Source organism: Paramormyrops kingsleyae, chromosome 20, assembly GCF_048594095.1.
Source record: "Paramormyrops kingsleyae isolate MSU_618 chromosome 20, PKINGS_0.4, whole genome shotgun sequence".
Lineage (NCBI taxonomy): Eukaryota > Metazoa > Chordata > Actinopteri > Osteoglossiformes > Mormyridae > Paramormyrops > Paramormyrops kingsleyae.
The window spans coordinates 19,816,479-19,841,929 of record NC_132816.1 but is presented as its reverse complement, the minus strand read 5'-3'; the positions used below and the strand labels follow the sequence as shown (position 1 = coordinate 19,841,929).

The window sequence follows — 25,451 nt, the reverse complement described above, 5'->3', positions numbered from 1 at the left end:
CAGAGAAATGTAGGCAGTGTGATCAGCAAACTTCATGGTCTGTTAACTTGTACTTCAGACCCTCAGACAGCAGCCAGTGGCCTAGAGCTGATCATCGTTACATTTATGATGCTGTGAAATGTGTTTTAAAGTGGGAGTTTAGCAAAATGAATGTCCTCCTTCATACAGCATGGTCCTGTCTAGAAAATGACAACCCCCACCAATAGGCTTTATTTCTCCCCAAGATGTTGATACAGCATGGCTCCAGACCTCATCAGTCGAACACAGAGCGCCGACGGTAACAGAGATGCTCCAGACCTCATCAGTCGAACACAGAGCGCCAACGGTAGCAGAGATGCTCCAGACCTCATCAGACGAACACAGAGCGCCGACGGTAACAGAGATGCTCCAGACCTCATCAGTCGAACACAGAGCGCCGACGGTAACAGAGATGCTCCAGACCTCATCAGTCGAACACAGAGCGCCAACGGTAGCAGAGATGCTCCAGACCTCATCAGACGAACACAGAGCGCCGACGGTAACAGAGATGCTCCAGACCTCATCAGTCGAACACAGAGCGCCAACGGTAGCAGAGATGCTCCAGACCTCATCAGACGAACACAGAGCGCCGACGGTAACAGAGATGCTCCAGACCTCATCAGACGAACACAGAGCGCCGACGGTAACAGAGATGCTCCAGACCTCATCAGACGAACACAGAGCGCCGACGGTAACAGAGATGCTCCAGACCTCATCAGACGAACACAGAGCGCCGACGGTAACAGAGATGCTCCAGACCTCATCAGACGAACACAGAGCGCCGACGGTAACAGAGATGCTCCAGACCTCATCAGACGAACACAGAGCGCCGACGGTAACAGAGATGCTCCAGACCTCATCAGACGAACACAGAGCGTCGACGGTAACAGAGATGCCACAAAACCAAATTCAGGTTAAACAACCCAATTTTGTCCTCTGCTGACCCAGATCCTTCTGAAATTAAAGCGGTGATGGAGAGAGGGCTGACTGACAGGCAACACGCCCCCCAGCTGTACGAGAGTGTGGAATAAAATAATAAAAATGACGTGGATTGGGGGGGGAGGGTGGTTACAAAGACCCACCCTGTTTTTGGTACATAGCTAAAGGCATTGCGGGGACTGCTGGTCTTTAATGGTGCATATGGTATTTTAGCGCAACATAGCATAAAAAAACCAAGCAGTGAGCGAAGAGAGCTCTGCACAAAATCCCACATCTTTCCCATCTCCTTTAAATGTACATATTTATCAGGAAGACACTGTTAAAGAAATCCTTTAGGGCATTCAGCGGGGGCCACAGAGGAAAAACCCTCATTTCAGAAGCAACCTGAAATAGTCACGGTTTTCAAGGAGCAAAGTACTGAGAAACAGCTGATCTTTTTTTTGGGGGGGGGGAACTAAAACATTCTTTAAAACAATTAAAAAGCCATGTGACTGCTTTAGAAGGTAACGAGACAATCATGGTTAAACGCTAAACATTTATGTTGAAGCAAAGAGCTGATGCTTTTAAACGAAACAACTCAATTCAAGTTTGGCAGCTTGCTCAAGGGTACAACAGCAGGCACCCTTCAAGGGATTCTAACTGGAGACTTTTGGGTTGCGAGCAACAAACGCAAAAACACGGAGTAAAGAATGAACTGTGCATTATGAGATTGTAGCTGCCAAGCACATGCATAGGAATGCAGGAGCACAGAATTTTCCCACAGGACCAAAGGAGGCAACGTATATTTTAATATATTCTTATATATATATATAAATAAACACACACACACACACACAGGTACAGCTCAATGTACATAAAACCGACTAACATTAATCTGAACGTAAAAAATATCGGGAGACAGACTTTACAGATGCACTAATGAAAAAATGCGACTGACATCTGAATAATTAAATTCATACTATATCTTTCCATTTTTTTCCCCTGTGTTCTTTAGTATGTATTACAATCATATTTTCAGCTTCTGATTTTTGACGTTTGGCATTTTGAATGGTATAGGAAGGTAAATCCAACCTACATAAAAATCAGATTTACGTAAGGTTTTTTGGAACGTACGCGTGCGGTAGCTGCCTCGATGTCGCTCGGAGTCTCACGTCTGCACACCGCTGAGGACTGTGCGCGGATGTTGGACACGCTATGAGGAAGGAGCAGAACACAGCACCCAGCAGGGCTGCTGCACAGACGCGATTGTACAGCACCGGTCCAACCCAACAAAACCAAGGCGTAGCCTGCCAAGCCCAGACCAGGACACACTTCAGGACACTCTAGTTAACTAGAACTCATGGCCAAAAGAAATTGTAGAAAAAGATGCTGTTATAGGATCTTCACACGTAGTTATACGATTCCTGAATCGCCCTTGGAGGCAAAGAATGACAGCCCAGTGAAATCTCCACCCCCAAAGCCTGCAGGCTCGTTAGGAGTGTGGAGATATTTTTCCTCACTCTCAGCTTCTTAGGAGGAGGCCTTGTAAAAGAGTCTCGAACAGGCTGAACAAATTCGCAGGGAAACCTCACTTTATACAGAACCTGAAACGACCTCACTTTAGAGAGAACCCGAAACGGAACAGACCGTCACTGGCGGCTTCATGAAGCTTCAGCCCAAACCCATGCTTTCAGGTTGCTGGTTCACACGCACTCCACCGTATAGGGCTGCTAACCCAGAAGCCACCGGGCCCTGTGGAACACGAGGTCGGGCCGTGTCTTTAAATCGTTCCTGGGCTGAGAGCGCGAGCTGGGTCAGCCTCAGATGAACAGCGCACGCACATTTGGGGTGAACCTGCGGCCGCACGCACAGAGACGGCGCCGAATTTGAGCGTTTTGGTTAAAAAAAAAAAAAAAAAAACGCAGCACTTTAAGGGGGAGCCGGCTGATCTTCCAGGGAACAAAGCTGCTCGGAAGTGGACGCGATAGAGCGACACGACCTGCGTTCAGCCAGCATTTACATATCACAGGGAAATCTGATCATCTCCATCACGATCCACAAGTGTCCCACAATGAGTTTCTTCTTTATCATTTATACAGATCAGCTCCCAATCCAGTCTTGCAGCCCCCCCCCCACCCCTCCACCTAACAAAGGGAGGAAGCAAAAACGTGAACTGTGAGCGAGTCCCTGAGGACAGGGTTGGGTAATACTGACATAGACATAGAATATTTCACTGAAGGACTAGAGGTGAAGCACTTTGAAATGGCACAAAGATTAGAACCTGCAGCCTCCAGGTTACAAACCCATGTCCCAATGCGGCAGACACCCCCCCCCCTCCCAATGCATAATTTCTAAACATGGTATGGATTTCAAATCATAACGTGCAACAGAAATTATTCGCCAAGCCGAGCAATCAACGAGGAGTTGCACAGATTGCTGTACTCTGCTTGCATACTCCTATAACACAACACATAATGAAAGTTTCTTTAAATAGCCCAGAATCTACTTTTATGTTAACTACCAAAATGTAGTCTGGCTGAGCCTTGTAAAAAATGCAAATGTTGCAGATGCATGAGTTTTCAACGGGAAAAAAAAGTTTCACGCTACTTGTGAAAGTCCTTGACACAGCATCACCGCGACAGGCATCGTGAGAACCTTTTAACAGAATACATCTAAAAATGTCCAGGCGCCCCCCCCCCACCCCACATAAACATCCCCTTGGAAGCACCGGAAATGGTTTGTAACGGATGTCTTTGCCGGAAATTCCACTAGGGCTAGTGTCGGCTTCTAGGCAGAAACAACAAAAGCAAAAGCATTACGGCCACAGAGAAGTATGTGTATGATATTGTACAGATCTTACATCTGGACACTTTGGGACATAAGCAGATGACCAAAATGCAGTTTTTAACACGGAGCCATTTGCCAGGCTGAGGCATCAAAGCCTACGACTGACTCCATGCCAGACCCTGAACAGTCTCACGCGCGACGTGCGGACGTTAACGACGGACACATCGCACACATTCCTAACGACTGCATATACACGCAGCGAAAGCAGCCGAGCACAAACAGGGGATTAATTATTCAAAACTATCGAATCAATAATGCAGAGAAACTGCAACAGAAGGAATGATGAACAGAGAAGCACCACACACACACACACACACACACACACACACACACACACACACACACACACACACACACACACACACACACACACACACACACACACACACACACTCACACACTCCACACATCACCAGGGCTCTGATCCGGTTAGCGATTTAAACACATGCACGAGGAGGAAAAACACGAGCCTTGTGAGTGACACTGCGGTGCATCGCATCGGGGCGCTTCGAGACGCGCCGTCCTTCCGGCGTGCGCCCGCGAGCGCCTCTTCCCGTTTTCTCGGTAGTGTGCGTTCGCGGCACACCTTCCGGCGCAGAGGAACCGGAACCAAACTGGCAATACGCGCACTAACGTTTCCTCTCCCAGCCAAACGAAGCAGCAGCTCGCTAAGAAATAAACCATATTCTTCTGGGATGGAAACGTGGGGTTTTGCATTTCCCACGACCACCACGAACGTAACAGAATGCGACTGCGCATAGAAGTGCTTCCGCTAAAATAAAACATTTTCCGAGCTTAAATCACAAGTCTGTTAATGGAATGGACGAAAAATCATCAGGTGGGAGAAAATGCAGGAATGGAATGCTGTGTATCTGATGTACAGCTGAACAAAGATGATGTCGAGAGTTATGAAATTTTAAACCAAGGGCAAATCTCACACGCACATGAAAGAGCATGTTCTCAAAGAGCGTCTGGAAGCCACAGCCATGTAAGAGTCAGCTGAGGATTGTCATGTGCAACTTAAATGAACGAATACAGAGCTTTTCCGCTATAATTAACGAGGTTTTTCAGCATTTTTGGCAGTACAAGCTTCCGACCCTTAATTTGAGAGAATATGAAGAGTCGCATTAAATCCTCATTCAGCAGAATGAACAGTCATGGAAGGGGAAAAGAAAAAAAACACACAGCTAAGCCAAGAATCGCACACAAACTAAACAAACCACCTGTTATTGATTGTTTAACAATTTCCAGTAGCACCAATGATACAGGAGCCAGGACAAGGGCAGTCTAACACACCGAGGATTTATTTATCCCGAGTTGGCACTTCTGAAGGTTCAGGACTGGGATCGAGTACAACTCACATGTCCAATAAAGCATTTTAACACCAGTTTGAGGCCAGCACTGCCCACAGAACAGGAGTAAGCAGTACACTTTGTAAAACAAAAGTAGTAAGACAGAAAGTGCTGTGATATTGCCTACAATAAGGCAGAGGCTCACGGTGCTCCAAAAGAAAGGCCTCGTGGAATAAGGTAGGGAAGTAAGAGCGATGCTTCAGTAAAATGAAGAAGGATCCTTCAGATTTGTGTGGTTCGATCCCTGATGTGGGCTTCAGCAAAAGACTAACCCAAAAACAGGAAAAAGAGGTGGGACCCAACAGACTAGGATAACATGCCAGGACCTGGCCGTCTTTTCAATGAAAACCCTGCTTCCCCACCATCAGGGGAGGCAAACCACAGTGTTGTTTTCCCCAGCATACACCGTAAATGTTCAGCATAAACTTTCAAAAATATATACTTGAAGAAGAAGAAAAATAATACAAAATCAAAAATAAGGACCCAGTAGAGCCCGATATGTCCAGAGGCACCTACAGTTGGACTTTCCAACAATGACTGTACCCCAATGCACTTCCCTTTATGCTGATGGACACCAGGTAACGTCTGACCCAATGTACTCCACAAGCAGAACATTAAGCAACACATCAATCCACAGGTGGAGAGCAGCACCAAGCCTCCCAGAACCTGCGGCAAGACCGAGGGAAGACGGGCTCTTCGGGAAGCCCACACAGGATCAAGGAGCTCGGGTACCGTTACAGGTGACTCGACGCAGCATCCAGCAGCACAGAGCCGCATCAACGCCAGATACACTTCCCATGTCGGTGGAGCGAGAAGAAGCCATTAGCCAAGCGAGAAGCTACCAGACATCCAACCACTCAAGGGAACAGCTGCTATTTTGCTATATGAACCATCTTTCTGGACACCTAGAAGGGAACTCAAGCCAGACATAACTACAGTTATGGTCAAGATTTGTGTTTCCCACTACTTGCTACTTACAGTGTCCCCTTAGGGGTTTCTCAACATTTACTAGGATCAAATAAAACTTGGTTTGAAAGGCCACCCAGAGTTGGGCAATTCAGGTCCAGAGTCCAGACCGGAATTTTGTTTCAACCATCCAGTTGAGTTCTCTGTGACTGTGACTCTTTATGCTCAACTGGATGGTTGAAACAAAATTCCGGTCTGGACTTCTACTCTCTGGACCTGAATTACCCAAGTCTGGGGCCACCAAAGTCAAGCAGAGCTGAGTGGAGCACAAGTCCATCGCCAGGTTTTCTAACTGTTCCTACAGAGCAGTAAAAAGAATCCAACTACTAAGTCTTGTTTTCTTTCATGTTTAGTTGGATTAGTCAAACTGTGGGTTTTCTTTTACTCAACTTCAGATAGATAAATCACACAACTGAAGCCCCTTGAATGGCGGACAGAGTTTTAAAAGCCACACGTTTGTTTAAAAAGCCTTCTCTAAGATTCAGGGGGGGGGGGTAAATCAAAGTCCAGGGTGTCTTTCTTCTCATTTTAAACTTTACACTGGAAGGCAACCTTGAGCACCACACCCCAGACAATATTTGAACGTCAGGTTTGACAGAGAACGGGCATCGACACACATCAAGAACAAAGTACAACAGAAACCACCACCATCTCAGTCAAAAGGATCTGTATGTCCTTGGGGGGGGGGCACACTCCAGACATTAAACAAAAGCATGACCTTACACTTATTACATTTTTCTTCTCCCTCCCTCAAATTCACGTGCTCACAAAGCTTATTACTAAGGGAGCTTTTGGTATGAATGGTAGGTGAAACAAAGGATATTTGTGGGTGACGCATGGAAATAATAGTGTAGTCAAAAGCAAGAGACGCTGTTAACGAGCATAGTCTGGCTCTTTTGGGGGGGGGGGGGGGGGGGGGGCGCAACACCAGTCTACAATAGAAAAGTAAATCTGGCAGGAGTTCGTGACAATATCTACCTTTAATTCCTTTGCCAGTATAAGAGTGCGAAAAAATACAAAATGCAATAACCAGCGGCCTATACATGTATAATTGTAAATACAGGTTCACTGAACCTGATTGGAGATAATTTATTGACAAGCCCCAGAAGACCATATTTTGCATTTTGATGACATACAATTTAAACCAAGTCCAAAAAAAGAAATCTTGAAAGCTGTCTGACGGTTTTAGCACATACAAGCATTAACATTACCTCATTTTTAAAACAAGTGGATATGGAATTTTAGTTTTCAATCAATAAAAATGTCTTTGCAAATGTGACGCATCTGCAAGACTGAGCGCTTTAACGTTCCTTTAATTTGAGCAAAACGTTACACGTAACCTTGTGGATTACAACACGTTAAGTATCACACAGCCCCGACGAAAGACGACAAACGATACGGAGGGAGCTCCTGTGGAAGCGGATCGGGTTTTAAACGTTGAAGATCGATATGCCTTTTAGTGGGACTGTGTAGTCTTCACTTCTTAACCCTCACGGAGACACTGCATGGCCTTATTTGAATTAAAACTGATCCCGCTTCATTAAATCATATTAGAGCAAATCACATATTGTTACGTTAAGAGCAGATTTAAAGATACAGCAACTATGTGTCAATCTATATCTCAGGGCTGGCCCTTTTCCGCAATATATGTACGACGGGCATTAATAAAAAATAAATCAAGATCAATACAAAGGGCAGATACAATGTAACAGCATAAACTGGGAGACAAAAACGGGGACAATTTAAGTTTTTCATTTGGGGTCGGGGACACTGTAGTGGACAGAGAGTCCGTTTACGGTGTGAGAGGAAGAGAGTTTCGCAGTTAAAATACGGAAATCTCGTCCAAAAACAAATCATCATCTTCTCTGGACCTAATGCGCAATGAGACTGGGCCATTTTATCCGGACTCGCGTCCCGGGAGATCACAGCCAGGAGGAGCATAATCTGTAAATAACACCGAATATGACAGATTTAACTGGATTAAACGGGGACAGACAGCTAATGAAAAAGGCAAAAAAGGGGGGAGGGGGGATTTGTTACGGCAAGACAGACGGGCAAATGTACCAGACATCCTAAAACGCAATTTAAAAACCTCGCAGTTTAGAAGCGATACCCTCTAAATAACCCGATTTCAATTTTTCTGGCTATACTGGCTTTCTTGGGACCGCCTGCCGCTTGCTTATCGATCAATTTCATTAATACGCAAAAGATCATTTTAAGTAATTAGATACATATTGCCAGCACGACAATTTCACAGGGGAGCCAAATCAGCACGCTACATTAAGTCAAAAACGTATCAAAACGATTACTAACTAGCTGACCAACCCGATCCAAGTTTGCGCCAGCTAACTAGCCTATATGGTGTCGGTTAAATTAAAGCAGGTTGTTTTAATAAGCCATGGTGCTCAGCGCAGCCGCTGCGTCTCACTGGCAGCTCGTCAATCTCGTTTTTCATTGTGTCATCTCCGCCCCCGTCCCTAAAATACCAAATATATTTCAGTGACATTTCCCCCATTGCAGCAATGCGCGCTCCCTGCGCGCCGCACGGAACCCGGCTCCGTTACTGAAGGAACGCGCATCGCGGCCCCCAAGCAGGAAACACAGCAAAACCAAAAAAGTGGTGCGCGCACCCCGGCGGAGCATTGGACCCTCATTGGCTAAAGCTCGGTCCCCGCTGGTCACGTGACGCGCTTTCCGTACAATAAATAAACAAAAAACTGTTAATTATTCTTCTTTAATAGTGTTTCTTGGGGGGGTTGGTGTTAAATATGCCAACAGGCCGCCTTCAACCGCAAAACGAGAAAGTTCACAATGAATAAAGGACATGACAATGGTCGCGAAAGCAAATCTGAAAGCACTGTGCTGAAAAACAAGCTGCATTTTTGGGTATGTGCGGAGGGAGGCGAACTGCTTGAAGTAACAGCTGCGCGAGACAAAAAAAACAGCTCCGTACTGCTCCTGACTGTTCAAGAGAATTTTCGGAGGAACCGACACAAAATGTATAATACCTCCACAAATACCGAGCCCCGAGAAACGACAGTCGGTTCTGCATGCAATGTGAAAAGAGCTTACCTACACAGTGAATGAGTTTATGCCGCCACGAGTCAAGTTCCTGCCGAAAGCCGCGCCTCTCGATCGTGCATTGCTGCCTTTTGCACAGACTCGCCATTTTCTATCGGCCCCTCCCGCGGCCGCGCACGTTCTGCTGGGTGCTTCCCAGCGCGCACGTCATCGCCACTTTTTTGTGTGTGCATGGGTGGAGTATTTGGAGACGCTTCTGCGGCATCTTGACCGTCAGCCCGCCCACGAGAATAAATATCTTGTTTTTGGCTGTTAAAACTGTCTGATTTTAGTCTTTGAAAAGCAAACGTTATTCACTAATGTTCAAAAAAGCCAAACTCCAAGTAACAATACGACTTCCAACTGTTTTAGTAAGTGCTGCAAATTTAGGATATTTTTGAGACTGTACACTAGCCTACGACTTGATATGTAGATTTGCTGCAGTAAGCGTGCATTATCTTACACATATCTCGTATGATAATACGGTACCCCAACTCAACTTTTGTGTCATGTTTTGCTTATTAACAATTAAAGGGTTAATTACGTGCCAGAGTTCTATTCGATTAAGTATCCAAAATCCTGGAGCTCCGACGCCACGAAGCATATAAAGCACATATCCGCAATCAGTTTTAACCCCTTTAGCTCCGAGTTGCATCGCGGGTTCTTAGCGCCGTACTGTTAAATGACCCTAGAAACAAAAAAGCTTTTCGTGAAACTGAAACAGGCACCTAGCCAAATTATCTCCATCATGCCAATGCAATAATTTGGTTTATAGTAAAATAAACACACACGATAGATAGATAGATAGATAGATAGATAGATAGATAGATAGATAGATAGATAGATATAGGTTATTTTGTTATATGTGACAAAAATTTATTAAGCTAAAAGACTAAAAAACCTATTTAAAGTCAGCTATTTGCTACAATTACATTGTAATTGACTAAATGATTCATTTATTAAATAATACGCTTAGAATAAACAAAAGGAACAAGATCATTTTAAAACATTTGCTATCTCTGCTTATGCGTAAATATCCAAGTATAAATGGAAAAAAGAAAACACTGCAATCTGTGAAGGTAAATCACGTTGGAAAAAATCCCTGAGCTATGCAGATTAAATGAATAACTAAACTCACAAATACCTGTTTTAAAAAAAAACATGACAGACCCTCCTTGCAAGCCTGGTCGGCATTAGAGGCTGGAATATGGATGGACAAAATACTCTAGCAATGTAACAAGTTCAGTATAACAAACTTATAATAACACAAAATAAGATACAATATAATATAATATGCATAAAATGGGGGGCAGTATGTGGTTCAACAAGCTAAACCCCTGTCTGTGATCAGAATGTCATCATTTCAAGCCTGGCCTCTGCAGAATGTTGCATGTGTGGGTCCTTGAGCGAGGCCCTTAACCCCCCGCTCCATGGGCACCACTGCAGGGGGCTGCCCTTCACTGCCAGGCTCACTCTCACCTATGTGGGTGTCATAGAGGGCAAGATGGGGGAGGCGAAAAAAGAATTTCTCCACAGGGATCAATAAAGCCTCATTATCATAATGCACTGCACCTGCACCAAAAAACTGTAGCATATTTTTTTAGGTCAGTTCCATTGTATGGATGTGGTAAGGCGAGGAATGACAAGTTTGATCAGGCTGAAAACTCCACACGGCTGCACTGCAGCTCTGATTCTCTCTCTAACAGGCTGAATAGTCCTTTTTCTCCTCCCACAGTTAAAAAAAAATTCTGTTCAGGTGCACTGGTGATTCTTGAGTGCCCATTATGAGTAACGACCGTGTTCATCCAGTCGAGGCCTGTCGCCTCACCGAGGGGGTACCCTGTGACCCCTAGGATAGACTCGGAAACGATGGTGGTGGCATATTATTAAATGGATTAACAAACCATTTTATTAAACATCATTCCAACTATTAGATCAGATTCACTGACTCTCATAATGTACAAGTCTAGATATTAGCTTAATATCTGATATATGCTTATATTTTGAAATCACAACTTGGAATTGAATCAGGTCTGTTGAATTGTATCATATTGTATCATTTTATATTATTCATATTATGTATATTGTGCCATTTTCACTGCCTAAATTTTGTCTGCATGTCTATCTGCTATTAGGTATTGTTGCATATTTTATTCTGAGATCATTAAAAGCATATCCCTAAATTAGCATCCTTTGTTTCTTGCAGTATGCAGTGCACAGTAAGCCTTATTTAAGTTTCTCATATAGTGTATGGTATTTGACATTCATGACGTAAAATTGCCCAAAACTTCCAGCACTTACTGGTTATGTGTCTGTGTTGACCTTTGTCTGTTGCTTAATGCACTGAATCTATTGTCATACACTGGCAGTGCATCTGCCCAAACACGTGTGTGTGTGTGTGTGTGTGTGTGTGTTTGTGTGTAAATGCAAGTAATTTATTTTGCAAAAAAACTTTCAATAAAAAATAGACTGCAAACCATTTAAATTCCTTCCATCCAGGCAGTTGAAGAAAAAGGCATAATCTCCCTGGCAAGTAAATAGATATGCTATATTTTTACATCTTCAATGCAATACAATAAAAATTGAAGTATTCATAATTCATTTTATGATTTATTAAAGTGAGCATATTTCACGTAGGTAAAAATATATATTTTATTCTAAATATAAATCAGTGGAATTTTATAGGCTGCACAGGAGTTTAAGAAATATCTGTGATAAAATTTCAGCAGCTTTCACAGATGAGCTGGTAGAAATGGATTTGAGCGGTGGTAAAATCTTTACAGCTTACCATTGGCTTGCTTATGGGAGAAATAAATCAGCTTTCATAAAAAGAGCAAAACACATTGGGTAAATTGGCGCGTGGGGTTGCCTTACATCGCGAGCCGTGAACCAGTCCGTGAACCTTGCACTTTATTCCTGTGCTGGGACCAAAACAGCGCAAAACAGCAAAGACAAACGATTCAACACAAAGCACTCCATATAATTAAACGGGCAAACTAATAACTGCATCTAAACAAAACTGACGTCGGTCAAGAGTGTTTATACTTCGGTGCTAAGAGACAAAACGGGGAAGTGAATGAGACGTATTGGGCGGCAATGAGGTTCCCGACTAATAATCGTGCATTCTTCTCAGCTCACATTACGAAAATAAGAGATCCACATGATTCTGCGAAAGTGAACTTATGAAAGGGCCCCTAATTATTTATTCAATGGCGAAGAAACCGCGCGGCAGATCGTTCCTGTTACTGTGGCAACATTCCACGAGCCAACGCGTGAGATAGGAGCAGCGCCGGTTGGTGCACGTGGCTCCGCGCGCGGACTCCTGCTCCTTCCACCGGGTCGCAACAAACGATCTTAGACGGCAAAATGTGTTGGAAACAAAATTCAGAACCAACACCATATAGTTTCACTGGAAATCAATCAAAACACCATTAGCAGTTAGCATGGAAGTAGCTGAAGGCAGCTGGCATTTAAACACTGGGGGCAAGACTGAAGATTCAAAATACTGTAGATAAATTAGAAAACATTTTTTAAACAATGCCATAAGCATACAAAAAATACAAAAGAATACCAAATGTAGTCTGTAAATAAATAACTTACATTAACGATAAACGTAGCGATGATCGTGACTCCGTAATGATTATTTTTTTTGTTCAGGGCAAATGATGAATGGAGTTCCGTCAGTGAGTTAAATACAACGGTCAACATGAAGAGTCAACACATTTTTGGAGTTCAGGGATCAGTGATGAGACATACAGATATCCTCTTAGGCATATCAGGGAGGCAGATGAGAGACACCCAGGAGGGATGCTGGCAATAGGCTTGGGGGGGATTATGGTAACACCGAATACCGCTATCCCCACTCTCATCAAAATTTATCTGGAAATGTCGGAATATCGGTGATTTTAAAAATACCGTCAAATACCATATACCGCGGTATAATGTCGGGATGGTATGACAGCATTAGAAATTAGATACCGCAAAGTCTAGTGCTAGTTGTGCTTGCGGAGGTAACACTTCTTTGCTAATTTTATTGCTGCCGAATAGCAGAACAACAGATTTCCGAGACACTGCGCATCATTGGCGGGTGTCAGGGAGCTGTGGTAGGTGGGATGTCTGCACATATTCACTGATAGCATAGTGAGGATGACAAGAGCGAAGCCTCTTGGTTTCTGTTACAACAGGAGCAAATTATCTAAACTTATTCATGCATTATATTAGCAGATGGGGACAATAGGTAGCATAAGTAGATAAGATTATAAACCTACTTTTGAATGAGGTACTTAATCTGAATGACTATGCTAAGATATCTTCTATGTAAATGTAATTCCCTATCAATGTTGACAGTGGTATGTAGATGTTTATATAATATTCACAACCTGTTTGGTCTCATCAGACACCAAAGGTTACATCAAATATTTCCTTATTTTAAGGTTATATTTACTGTACTTGACATGTTACCAAAAGAAACACTTCATCAATATTTTGAGAGTTTTTTTTTCCTTTAAAAGTATCAGTAATAATCCTGGAGCCTTCTATTAGCATTGTGTTAAAATGGCTCCAAGGATAAAAGAGTAATATTGCTTTGCAGTTTGTCATTAGATCTTGGGAGACACATGCGGAGCATTCGTGTTGGATTTCCTCTGTGACCTAAATGAGTTTCTGTGATACACAAAATAAAGCAGATGATTGAGGAACAAGCTCAGGAAGTTTTATAGTCAGAAATTTACTTCAGCGCAGTAAAATAAAATCTATAAAATGTGACATGCCTTCACCCATATCACATTAACACGCAGGGCTCATCGAAAACCACCACACCAGACTGCTAAGTTCATTTCTTGATCTGTGGACCAGTATTCCAGCACATGTGAAGGATGTCTCCACAGTCTGTTTTCTAATCCCGATTGAAGACCTGTTAGGCCTCCTTAAGCCTAGCCTTCGATAAACAAGACTGCTGATGCAACCGTATACGCCGGTGTTTTGTCTGTGCTATGCTTATGTCGGTCACATATCAGCAGCTGGGTTTTTTATTTTTGGCAAAGTGCTCTGGAGTGACAGTCAACAAGTGGATGGGCATGAGGTTTGAATTGTTTTCACTGTCTATGAGTGACATAAACACAAGATCTCTTCTCTAGCTTCTCTAGTACCTTGACCGTCATCAGCACACTAATTCCACATCCATATCCTTAACCCCCGAAACCAAAGGTCAACAGTGACACTCCAGCTGGGCCAGAGCCAGAGATATTGCTCTTAGCAAGACATGCCAACAACTCAAGGCTATTTTGGCGATTGCAGCACGACATTTTATTGCCAGAAGGCACCCTTATCCGTGTGAAAGCACAAATCAAAGGTTGATGAGTTCAAAAAACACAAGGATGAGTCCGAGCAGCACAGGAACCCAGGAAACTGCCTTCGGGGAATTTGGGTGACCTTCAAGCCCAACGCATGCTGTAGCTAATGAACCACAATCATTCCAGCACACGACCAGCAATGGCGCATCAAAGCTATGTTCAAGTGAACACCGACTTCATCCGCAGATTATGTGTATTGAAAAGGGTTGAAGGTACTATGAATGGTATCTTGTTTGAAGACACAGGGAATGTGCTGTGAAGTCAAGAGCACGGTGACACCTCAAAATACACAGAACTCCATGACAAGCAGTGCACAGTGGAAGGCAAATCGATGGAACAGACAGGTATAGATAGGCATGTACTTTCAAATGAGTGATTTCTCCCTTCCACAGCTTTCTTTCCAAGCAGCCTGACACCGCTTGGCGTATCACTAGCTTCAGACATAAATCTGTCCATGTTAAACCAGTGCTGTTATTGTGGAGGGAGTCAAACCCACTCTTAGCCCATGTCATTCAGTTACTACTCTGGAAATCTTCAGAGGTTTGAGCAAATCTAGTTCCTTAAACTGCAGAAGTGTTTCTCCAAAAGTGTGTATATGAAAACTCACACCCAGACCCCAGTGTAAAAAAAAAAAAACGACAGGCACGCATTTTTACTTGGTGCTGTCAAAGATATTTACCTTCTGCTGCTGACGCTCTGGAGGACTGAGGCGACAGGAACCCCGGCTTCTGGGTATTTCGCTATGTGTACCTACATTATCGCCAGGCATCGGATATACTGTCTGACGTATAGCGGAGGTGAAGAACCAATTAGCAAATTGACCCCACTGCCCAAAGGCACGATTACAAGGCTGACGTTGCGCTACAAAATCTCGGGTAGATTAAACCATGACGGGTGAAGTAATCTAAGAAATCATTAATTTCAAGGAGGGACAGATTAAATGTATATCATCAAAATAACTGATATGGATCCCCCCTTTCTGAAGCCTATGACAAAGATTCTCTCAATGAACCTCACTGAGACCTACAACTATGTTGCACACGAATTCAACACCTTTCTCTAAAGTACAACAGTAACTTCCCTGTAGGAATCTGAATCAACAACCTTTCACACACCCATTTCCTTAACCACTAGGGCCTCCCATCATCCAGTGCTCTCGCTCTCTACTAATCTGTGACACGATATGCTTGGCTTGAAAGCACACGTCCTGGACCACGTCCAGCTCAGCTGGACTATCATAACCACAACTGCACCTCACCAGAGAGGTGAAAACCCAGCCTTGAGTCAGCGCCCTGAGCACGGTGCCTGAGCACGGCGCCCTGAACACAGCGCCGACACAGCGGGTAGCACCGCAGCCGAGGAGCTGTGAACAAAGTTGAGTCGGCTCAAGTCCCAGGAGGAGCCGAGTGATTACACACCCTGACTGGGAGATTACACTTGCTAAACTGCTTCCAAAAAATATCTATGGATGAAGTGTGAAAGAATACGAAGCCAAAAGGGACAGTTTCATATACCGCTGGCTTCCTGTACTAGAGCGGCGCCGGGCGCCTCTGGCCACCAGAGGCACTTCCAGGGAGGCTCGTGACCTCTGACCTCTGCCGAGCCTTCCGCGTGGCACCACGGGGAGCCCTCCAAGCCTTTTCTCTGTGCGAGAGCAGAATACTCCGGAGACTAAGCCATTTACCGCAGGACAAGAGAGTCTCGGCATCGCGGCGGCAAACTCTGCAGAGATCCTGCCCCGTGTGACACATGTTATTTATGTCACAGAAACACATCTGATGTATTATTCATCTAAAAGGTTGTCCTGGCTATGCTCCGCTTTGCAGTGCTTGGTGATTTACATACAGAACTCTGGGATTTTTGCATAAAGTCAAAAAGGCACATCCTCCATCTCAAGGCCCGTGTGGTTTGGCAGAGATTCTAGTTATCGTGCCCTTTGAACTCCAGCAGGAAGGTTAAGGGAGCGAGCCTTACAGCAGTGGATGGTCTGACTCCTTCCCATGCACAACACCACAGGTAAGACGCCACCCTGAGGTGAACAGCGGCATTGCGGTCTGGTGGCACCCTCCTCAAGGACCCGTTTCAACACATAACATAATGGTCAACATATAACAGCGGATTTCCACAAGACGCTGCCTTCTCAATGGCAAACGTGCATAATGTAGGGCTGCAAGACTCAGCCCTGATACTCCTTCTGGCTTATGACCTCTTTATTAATCTCTAGCGGGTCACGGACGGTTATTAATTAGCTGTCGGGGTCCACGGTGGCCAGGGGATTAACCGCAAAAAACGAGGGGAGCTCGCGGTAAAGGAAGACGCCACATGGACGGCTAAAACAGCCGCGGTCACAGTATATGTTCTATCTTTATTTATAGAAGCACCTCAGAATCCAACTGGAGCTGGTGGTGCATTGCATGGGGGGAGGTGTGTGAATTTACATCAGAACTCGGAGAAACGAGCCCTTTCCGAAGGTCACTATTACACATTCTGCATGGACTGTTGTTTTTTTGTCACGACACACAGATTCACGCGTTTCCTACAAAGATCGCCCTCCCCGAGCAACTCCTCTTTGGATACGTTTAAATTTATTTAATTTTTTTTTTTTAAAAAGAAACCTTATATGAAATGGAAAAAAAACCAGTAGTTTGTCTTTGAATTTTGTTAAATATTCATTAGAGCAGAGGTGGCGCGGTGGAGTAATCAGGAGCTCCAACTCGGTGGTCAGCAGCGGCTACCAGTGCCGGCGGTGAGGAGAGTTACCACCAAGCCTGGCATCTCACAGAACACCGGGCGAACAAGCCGCCATCCCGGCAACGCCACGCCCTGAAGGAGACATATTCTGGACTATGGTCTTGTTTTGTCAGCCCGGGAGCATTTGGTGGAATTCACTGACAGCCCCATCCCCCTTCTACTCGTCACAAAAATAGCTTTAAGGTGTGTTAAGGCTGGACTTTAACCTGTTTTTTTATACTGTGTTGCCATGGTGACCATTTGGAGTTCCCTTAATTTGTATCCTCTCAGTCCCAAGTGCAGCAAGTTGCTTGTTGCCTAATCACACGGTGGTTGCCATGGCGAAATATTAAAATATTCCCTGCCACTCATTCAGAAGTGTCAATAAGAACATGTGCTTTTGTTCCTCCGTGAAACGCGCTCAAGGTTTTGCAGGTTTCAGTAAGGGCGCCGTTTGTTCCTCTTTGTACGTCTTTTATCTTATCGGGTAAGCGAGCCCGGCTTCCCAAAAGCTCTGACAAACCCGCGTATGGGAGGAGAAGAAAAGAAAAGGAATAAGCTGGGATAAATGCAGTGATCGCTACAGCACGCAGAAAGCGTACTTAACCTTGCAGTCACAGCCACTGACAAAAGCTGAGAGAGTCAACGAGGGAATGACGGCGATGCCCGGCGGCAACGGCAATAAGGAAGGAAAGGGAGAAAACAACTTCAAAGCACTATTTTCAGTTTTTTGGTTTTGGTTCAGGTTCTTTTAAACCGACGGCGCATTTTCAAAAGCCGATTAGCGCACAGTCAGGATTTTATCTGTCAATAAAATTAATTCAGATTTCTGACGCGCTTCATAGTCAGTTGAATTTGACGTATTGACATTTTACACTGCCGCTTTTAAATGCCCCCGCCTTATGAAAATATACTATACATACTATAAAAATAAGGAAAAAAATTACAAAAGGCCCGTGGAAGTGTGGACAGCGTCTCTGGAGAGTGAGAGGAAAGCTGGGAGTTTTAGCTAAGAGAACGGATTTGGCAGAGAGTTCACCCGCGACCCGACGTTTGGCGTTAGGCGTTTGCACCGGCGCTGGTGAGAGCAGGGGCGTGGAAACGGGGAGTCACTCAGGAGTCAGGTCACATACGTGCACACGCATGCACACGCACACACGGTCACGCATCATTTCCTCCACAGGGCATTAGTGGGGGAGGGGTGATTTTCTTGTTTTTTTGGGGGGGGGGGGGGTTAATTAAGGAGGAAAAAAAAAAAATCACAAAAATGGTGTTAAAATTGGAAGATGTAGCCGGCACACCAGAGCACCGAGGGGGTCAGTGAGTGGACGGCGTGGCACGCCATGTCGTCTCTGTTCACCAGGGGACAGGCCGGGCAGGTCTGCAGAGGGACTGCCTCTCCGCCTTTCGCAAACCCCCAGCCTCCCCCACCCCCACCCTGCAGGCCTCTCCCCAACGACAAACGCCCAAAGTCACATGGTCAGGTTTTAAATCTCCTTTATTGAGGTCTCCGGGGACGTCCCTGATGTTAACTGATTACCCCACTGTTCTGGTGAGTCACAGTGCCCTCCTGTGGTGGAGGAGTGGCTTTACCAAGTATCTTGCCACGACAGGCAGCCAATTAAAAAAAAAAAAACATTTTATGTATACATTTTTATTATTTTGCTACATTCACAGTTTATGCTGACCTTAATCCACAACTATAATGCAGAAACATTTCTATTCTTGTATTCTTAGTCAAGCAGTTAATTTAAAACATTAATTTTTTAACATTTTTGGAAGTAATTTCGAAGCTTGGGGCCTTTTAGATATGAGGCTTTGAATTATGAAAATACTGTAATTATAAAGGAGATAAATACATGGTAATTAAAAAATAGTCCTGAGGAAGCAGGAGACCGGCCTCCCGCGGCTCCCCGCCTAAGAAACAAACCTCAGCTACATGCAGCTGTTTAAATGCCACCCCCTCCGCTCACAGCCACCCGCTGGAGGTGAAATCCTTCCGCAGCAGTTTGGCCTCGGCCTCCGACAGCGGACGCAGCGGGGAGCGGCACTCGCCGCCATGGTAACCGAACCAGCCCATCGCCTGCTTCAGGGCTGCCACCCCGAACTTCCTGGTCACCTAGGGAACGGAAGATGCCTCGACGGTCACACGCTGCTGCTGCTGCTGTTGTCATCGGTTAAAATAGAAAAGCTTTAATTACCTAAGCACATTTCCTGAGGTGTTAATAAACTGTCTTATTAACAGCCAAGGGATTCATATAGTTATGAACACAAATTATCATATCAGGCCGTTAGTACTGTTACGGCAGAGCGCTGAGGAAAACCTGCTAAACTCTGGTAGATCTGCGGGTGCCGTGCTTTGGGCTACGCTGCTCAACTGCTATCTGGCACGTTTGCTGTTACACATGCGCCCAAATATGTATATTTCCAGGTGTTTTATCAGCACAGCTTCAGCACCGCTGCGGAGGTAACGTACTTCAGCGCATCCTCATCGCGACTGGTCTGCGCACTCAGGAGTGACATAAAATCACTTCACCCGGTGCCTAAGGTATGAGATGGTAATGGTGTGTGGGACACTGTGGGTAGCGTGCAGGGGTGGGGAGCCGCTTACCGCCGCGTTGGGCTCGATGAGTCGACCCTGCAGCTCTCTGGCCTCCTCCCAGCTGCCGGACAGGCAGAGCTGCTCCAGCTGACACAGCTGCGGGCCCAGGACGTTGGCGAGAGCGCAGACTCCGCCGACTGCTCCTGCACCGCGCAGCACAAGGCAGTTAGTGCATGAGTGGCCGTGCTGAAGTAGAGGAGAGCGGACAGCGAGCCGGAGAAGAACCGGCAATAAGCCGAGAGGTGGGGTGGGGGGGGACAGAGAGAAAATGGGAGGGAGGGAAAGAGAGGGATTGAAAGAGAGGAAAGGAGAGAAAGGGAAAGGGAAAGGGAGAGGGGGACAGGAAGGGAGAGAGAGAGAGGGAAGGAAAAAGTCACAGAGAGGGGGCAGAGCAAGAAAGAGGCGGAGTAGGAGAGAGAGAGGGAAGGAGAGAGGAAAGGGAGGGAAAGAGCGAGGGAAAGAGAGGGGGAGAGATAGGGAATGGGAGAGAGACTGAGCGAGAGAGAAACAAAGAAAGGGATAGAGGGAAGGAGAGAGGAAAGGGAGGGAAAGAGGGGGATAGAGGGAGGCAGTTTCTACAGTAATTATTTCAGTAGGTTGCTGGTCCCACTGTGGACTAAAATCTGTTAGTGCTGTGCTGTATCAGGACCAGGCCGGGGAGGGACGCGCAGACGCTGCCCCCCCACCCTCAACTGCTGGTTTACATCCCTCTGTTCATCCCCTGAAGTTGCTGTGTGTGTGTGTGTGTGTGTGTGTGTGTGTGTGTGTGTGTGTGACCCGCTCACACAGGTATCCTTGGGTTTATGCCAAGCATTCCCTCCCCCACAGGATGTCAGATGTTCCCCTCCCCCAGGTAAGAATGATATTCTACTGTCCCCACCCCAGCCAAAAGCCTGCCAAGATGCAGATTCCAGGGCATCGTTAAGTGGTCCATCATCACCTACAGGTGGCATCTGCAATGCATTATGGGTCGCTCTGGACAAGAACAGTACCAGCAATCAAGCGGAGGAAAGGTCTGTTGCACCGCGGCGACTTCCGCGCAACAAAAATAGCAGAATAAAAGCTTGACTAAAATACTTGCAATTTTATATCCGCTAGTAAATGCCAATCAAAAAGGTCAATTTCTTATATAACCGTGTCCAAAAAGGCAGAGAAGTGGCTCTCCTCCGCAGCCGGGAACGAGGAGCATGAGCCGGCGGCTTTCATTAGAGCAGACGGGGGTGAGTAAGCGGTGAGTCAAGCCTCACCCACTGCATAGGCGGCCAGCAGGAAGCCCGCAGAACCAGCCAGAAGCTGGAGACCGCTGCCTCGCGTCTTATGGGCGATCAGGGCCATCCTGGTGATCTGGGAGGCCGGCAGCGTCACGGCGCGACATGGAACGACACCAGGACGTTCAACACAAACGCTACCATTACTGCCGATAAGAATGAAGGTTACAGGGCTGACAGGAAACGCGACATACGTCTCCCCCGCTGTCCTTGAGCCCGACGATGTTGGGATGCTGGGACAGCGCGACCACAGCTTCCACCGGAAGCTCCAGACCGGTGTTGGCTGGGACGCTGTACAGAACCACGGGAACTGGACTGGAGTCGGCCACCTGCAGCGGGCAGACGGGACACGGGGCGGTCAGCAGCCGCTGGAGCTCGGTCCATCCAGCCACACGCTCCAGGTCTACAGGGCAGCTGCTGCTAAGGGAATCGTTACTTCATATAAAAAGCCAGTGGGGGGCATAGTGGTTAAAACACAACACTACTGTGTATGGCTGCTACTGGAAGGAAACACCTTGGATATCATCCAAAAGAAATCTGTTTGCATTTTTTCATTGTCTTACAGCCAAACTTAATATTCTTCCCTATAATTTCTCTAAAAGAGGGTGAATTCCTACCATCATTCTGTTGACTTGACAAAGGTGGCAAAAATATTCACAGTTACAGACATGGGTACACGAAATTGTAAAACTGACTTGCACAATCATGTCCCAACACGGTCACCTGTGTGTAATGGCGAATCAGCGCACGGCTGTCCATCCTGCCGCGGTAGAAGCACGGCGTGACCACGAGCACGGCGTCAGCCCCGGCCTGGGCCATGCTCTCGCTCATGCGGACCGTGGCCTGGGTGGCTGCAGAGAGGGACGCGTGTCGTGAAAACCAGCCGCATGACTGCGCAGTCAAACTGCTTTGAACCCACCTTGCTGGACCTATGAACCCACGACATACCAGCTGCTGGTCCTCCAGAGCCAGAAGGACGTTCATTTCCTCTTATCTCCCCTCATAATAGTTTTATTGTAGTAATTAATGTCACCTTGGCCTCTGAAGTACTAATTAAAATATTATATTAATTAATACGTACAGGATCGTTATTCACTAGGGTAAGATGCCCCTGTGGTAGCGCAAATAGTTTAGATTTAAAACAAAAATGTAAACAAGCTCTAAGCTGACATGTCAGGGAATCAGACAGACAGGTATCACTGAGCATCGTGTTTGGTTCAAACCTGGCGAGAAACATCTACTAAACAGTCAAAAATGGTCAGATTCAGCTTAAATTTAGAAATATTATGTCTATTATGTGAGCCTTAACCGAGCAAATTAAGAACAGTAAACTGAAGAAAAGCGTAATCATCAAGACGAAGTGGCAGGGCCCAAGATGCTAGCTTTCTGATTCTCAATCAACTCAGCGAAGGTTGAATTCACCAGACTGACCCAAAGGCTGCGGCTGACAGCGAATTAACCCGCTGACAGATCAGAGGCCCGCAGACGAGCAAATCAGAGGCCCGCAGATGAGCAAATCAGAGGCCCGCTGATGAGCAAATCAGAGGTGCCAGAGACTAACGAATTAGAGGCCCGCAGACGAACAAATCAGAGGCCCGCAGATGAACGAATCAGAGGCGCCGCAGTCGCCGGCCACCAGCGGAGGGAACACGGCACAGACATTAACATGCACTAATGGGAACAGCCTAATTAGTGCCAAATGAAACACATTTGCTGACACAAAGACGGACGGGAAGGGGAGCTTTCCTGCTGGGCTCTGCGACCACGGTAACCGCCGTGATTAGCGCAGCACTGCTTCACAGAGGTGAATCCGCAGCAGAGCGGACTACGAAAGGGCGATAAGGCTTACATTCGCACCCGGAGCCGGCCATCACCAGCTTGTCCTTGGGCAGCGCACGCCTCACATGCCGCACCACCTCCACCCGCTCCTCCACCGTCAGGTACGGGAATTCACCATTGGAGCCCTGCACCACCAGGCCTGGCCAGGGGGGGAAGGGGGAGGAAGAGAGATGTAATCAGTCACGGGCAGGGAGACTGGGCAGTATGAGTATACACAATAAGGTGTTGGGCTTAGTTTCCCCAGACAGAAATGCTGCATTTCACTACACCATCCATCTATTTATGTTCCAAACATTTATCTAGTGCAAGGTCAAGGTGAGCCTGGAGCCTATCCCAGAATGCACAGTGCATAAGACAGGGGGCACCCTGGACGGGATGCCAGTCCATCACAGGACACGAGGCAGGGGATGCCCTGGATGGAATGCCGGTCCATCACAGGGCACGAGGCAGGGGACGCCCTGGATGGGATGCCAGTCCATCACAGAGTAATTCCCACTCCACCTGATGTCTAGATTATTTTGCATAAGTCATTATTTATGGGCAATACAGAAAGTTCACCTGCAGTTTCAAGTGTAAAGCAGGTGCTTATTATAATGCATTTTCAAAGCTCTATGAATCCTGACCCAAATCGCGAATTTCGGCATGTTATAATACAGCAACAAGATCACAGAGGCAAATGACAGCACAATGCATGCTGATACGGCTAATTACATTAAAGGAAGAATGCAGCGGGGTGGGGTCTTATGTTTCAGATTAATCGCCCTGCACTTAACCCCCCCGCCCGTCCGCATCCCCTGCTGACTTAGCAGAACGATTCCTGTCTGAAACCGCAACGCAGCCTTCAGGAAAACCAGGCGGACATAGACACCTGACGCGTCATATTTAATAATAAGGCTACACAGGGACAGGGTATCGGCTATGCTCAGCATAAACAGAGCGGAAAGCGCACCACGCCTCCATCCTGAGTCTCCACTTCAGAGCTGCCGCGACCCTGGGTCGTTACCCCTCCCACGCATGCGCAAAGGCCGCCTACGTACCTGTACACTACTAAACATGTGGCTTATTTTCTTCCATGGATTCTGGTCATTGCCCGACGGTCCAGCTACTGACCTCCATGAGCAGCCAATTTAGCCAATTACAACTTATAGTCACTAAAATGACTTACAAGTTCCTATAATCGGGTATTTTATAAAAGATTCATTTATATCGTCAACATGTGGCTAAAACATACATTAAACCTGATATCAGATATGATAAGGAAAATAATTATTTGGAATTACCTCTGAAAGGTATTTTTGCATATTTCTGCACATTTTCTTCCAGTTTTTCATAGTCGACCTCCTCCGTGGGGGTGAACGGTGTGGCGATAGGCGGGTAAATCCCTCCAACGCCCCGTTCCGGTGCGGAGCTGCACGCCACGGTTCGCTTCCATAACCTGACAATATTTCTGTTCCTAGGACCGAAAGAACTAATGGCTAGCATTTTCTCCAACGACTTGTCTTTTGTTTTAATGACGGACTCACCAATGGACCGTACAATCTGTAGCTCAGGCTGTAACACTCACAAAGGGAAAACTTCTCTGTTAATGTGCAACAGCCCTATCTAAATATTGCCAAGGACTCGACGATGTTCACACACAACTTTTTCGTAATACGCAATACTATTTTTAAAAATAGATAAGTGCCAAATCTGTGTTAAATAAATAATTTAAAAAATGTTTGTATACAAATCGGTAGTATACTAATAAACCTCATATCTCTTGTAGCCGGGTAACACATAAAGCACGTGGCATTTAATGCTTAACGCAGAATCACGCTAAAGCGAGGTAACACCAGGACTAGGAATTATATATGTTAGCTACAGCTGATCAGCACTAACTATCGCACTACATTACAAGTGCAAACCTTACTACTTTACTGTCTGATCGGCGCATGCGTAATGTATGCAAAGTCCTTAAACTGCTCCAACAGAACAACCGGTGTCTCACATCCGCCTACGTAGTTTTTTTAGCAATTTAGATTTAGGGATTGGGTAAAAATTACACACCTGTATTATGAGTGAAGTTTTAATATGGATTAAGTTTTAACCGAGCTGCCTTTTCTACATCCCAACGTCCAGTTCTCACTGAATGGTCATAGTCGGACGGACTGCTTGTACCTACACGCCATTCTCCGTCAGATCTGTACTTCCAGCGACCAGGCCCCCCTTCGTAGACTTCTGTTCCTAAATGAATATAATGCAGTTGTCACTGAGATGGGGGGTAATCTCAAAAGCATCCCACACATTTGAAATGTATCATTTATGTTATAGCTTAGCTGTCCAAAGCATTATACATATCCATTAATATATATGTAGATTTATTACTGAAGGATATTAGAGAGGCACTAGATTAGAACCAGCAAGCTACGGGTTGTAGATCTATATCAATAACCACCTGATTCTTCATGCATGCAGGAGTAGAGTCCCCTTTGTCTCCTTAAAGCTGATTTATACCTCTGAG

The 25,451-nt window shown here is 45.8% G+C and overlaps 2 protein-coding genes across 7 annotated transcripts in view; both read right to left on the bottom strand.

Annotated features, from left to right (window-relative positions):
• lcor (ligand dependent nuclear receptor corepressor) overlaps positions 1–9,348 on the bottom strand; it is a 52,794-nt gene extending 43,446 nt beyond the window's left edge. For 2 of the 6 annotated variants that reach the window (XM_023820559.2, XM_023820560.2), the window contains exon 1: positions 9,174–9,337. In XM_023820559.2, coding sequence (XP_023676327.2) covers positions 9,174–9,270 — 97 coding nt within the window. In that variant the 5' untranslated portion in view covers positions 9,271–9,337. Of the gene's footprint in view, positions 1–9,173 lie in introns of all 6 variants that reach the window. The other 4 variants (XM_023820564.2, XM_023820563.2, XM_023820561.2 and 1 more) reach the window with 4 other exon arrangements.
• A 9,374-nt stretch (positions 9,349–18,722) lies between these two features.
• On the bottom strand, positions 18,723–24,913 carry hoga1 (4-hydroxy-2-oxoglutarate aldolase 1). The gene is made up of 7 exons (XM_023820272.1): positions 24,232–24,913; positions 22,962–23,090; positions 21,836–21,963; positions 21,307–21,441; positions 21,092–21,188; positions 19,854–19,987; positions 18,723–19,361 (listed from the first exon to the last, which is right to left on the bottom strand). The coding sequence occupies exons 1-7, from the start codon at positions 24,431–24,433 to the stop codon at positions 19,212–19,214; spliced, it is 975 nt and encodes a 324-aa protein (XP_023676040.1). The 5' UTR covers positions 24,434–24,913; the 3' UTR covers positions 18,723–19,211.
• Between the last annotated feature and the right edge of the window lie 538 nt (positions 24,914–25,451).

Excerpts from the sequence above, each read along its gene's own strand:
- hoga1 (XM_023820272.1), bottom strand. The coding sequence starts at position 24,433 with ATGCTAGCCATTAGTTCTTTCGGTCCTAGGAACAGAAATATTGTCAGG. Across the intron at positions 23,091-24,231 it reads TGCAAAAATACCTTTCAGAG|GCCTGGTGGTGCAGGGCTCC; the intron begins GTAATTCCAAAT and ends CCCCCTGGCCAG. Across the intron at positions 21,442-21,835 it reads TGATTCGCCATTACACACAG|GTGGCCGACTCCAGTCCAGT; the intron begins GTGACCGTGTTG and ends TGCCCGCTGCAG.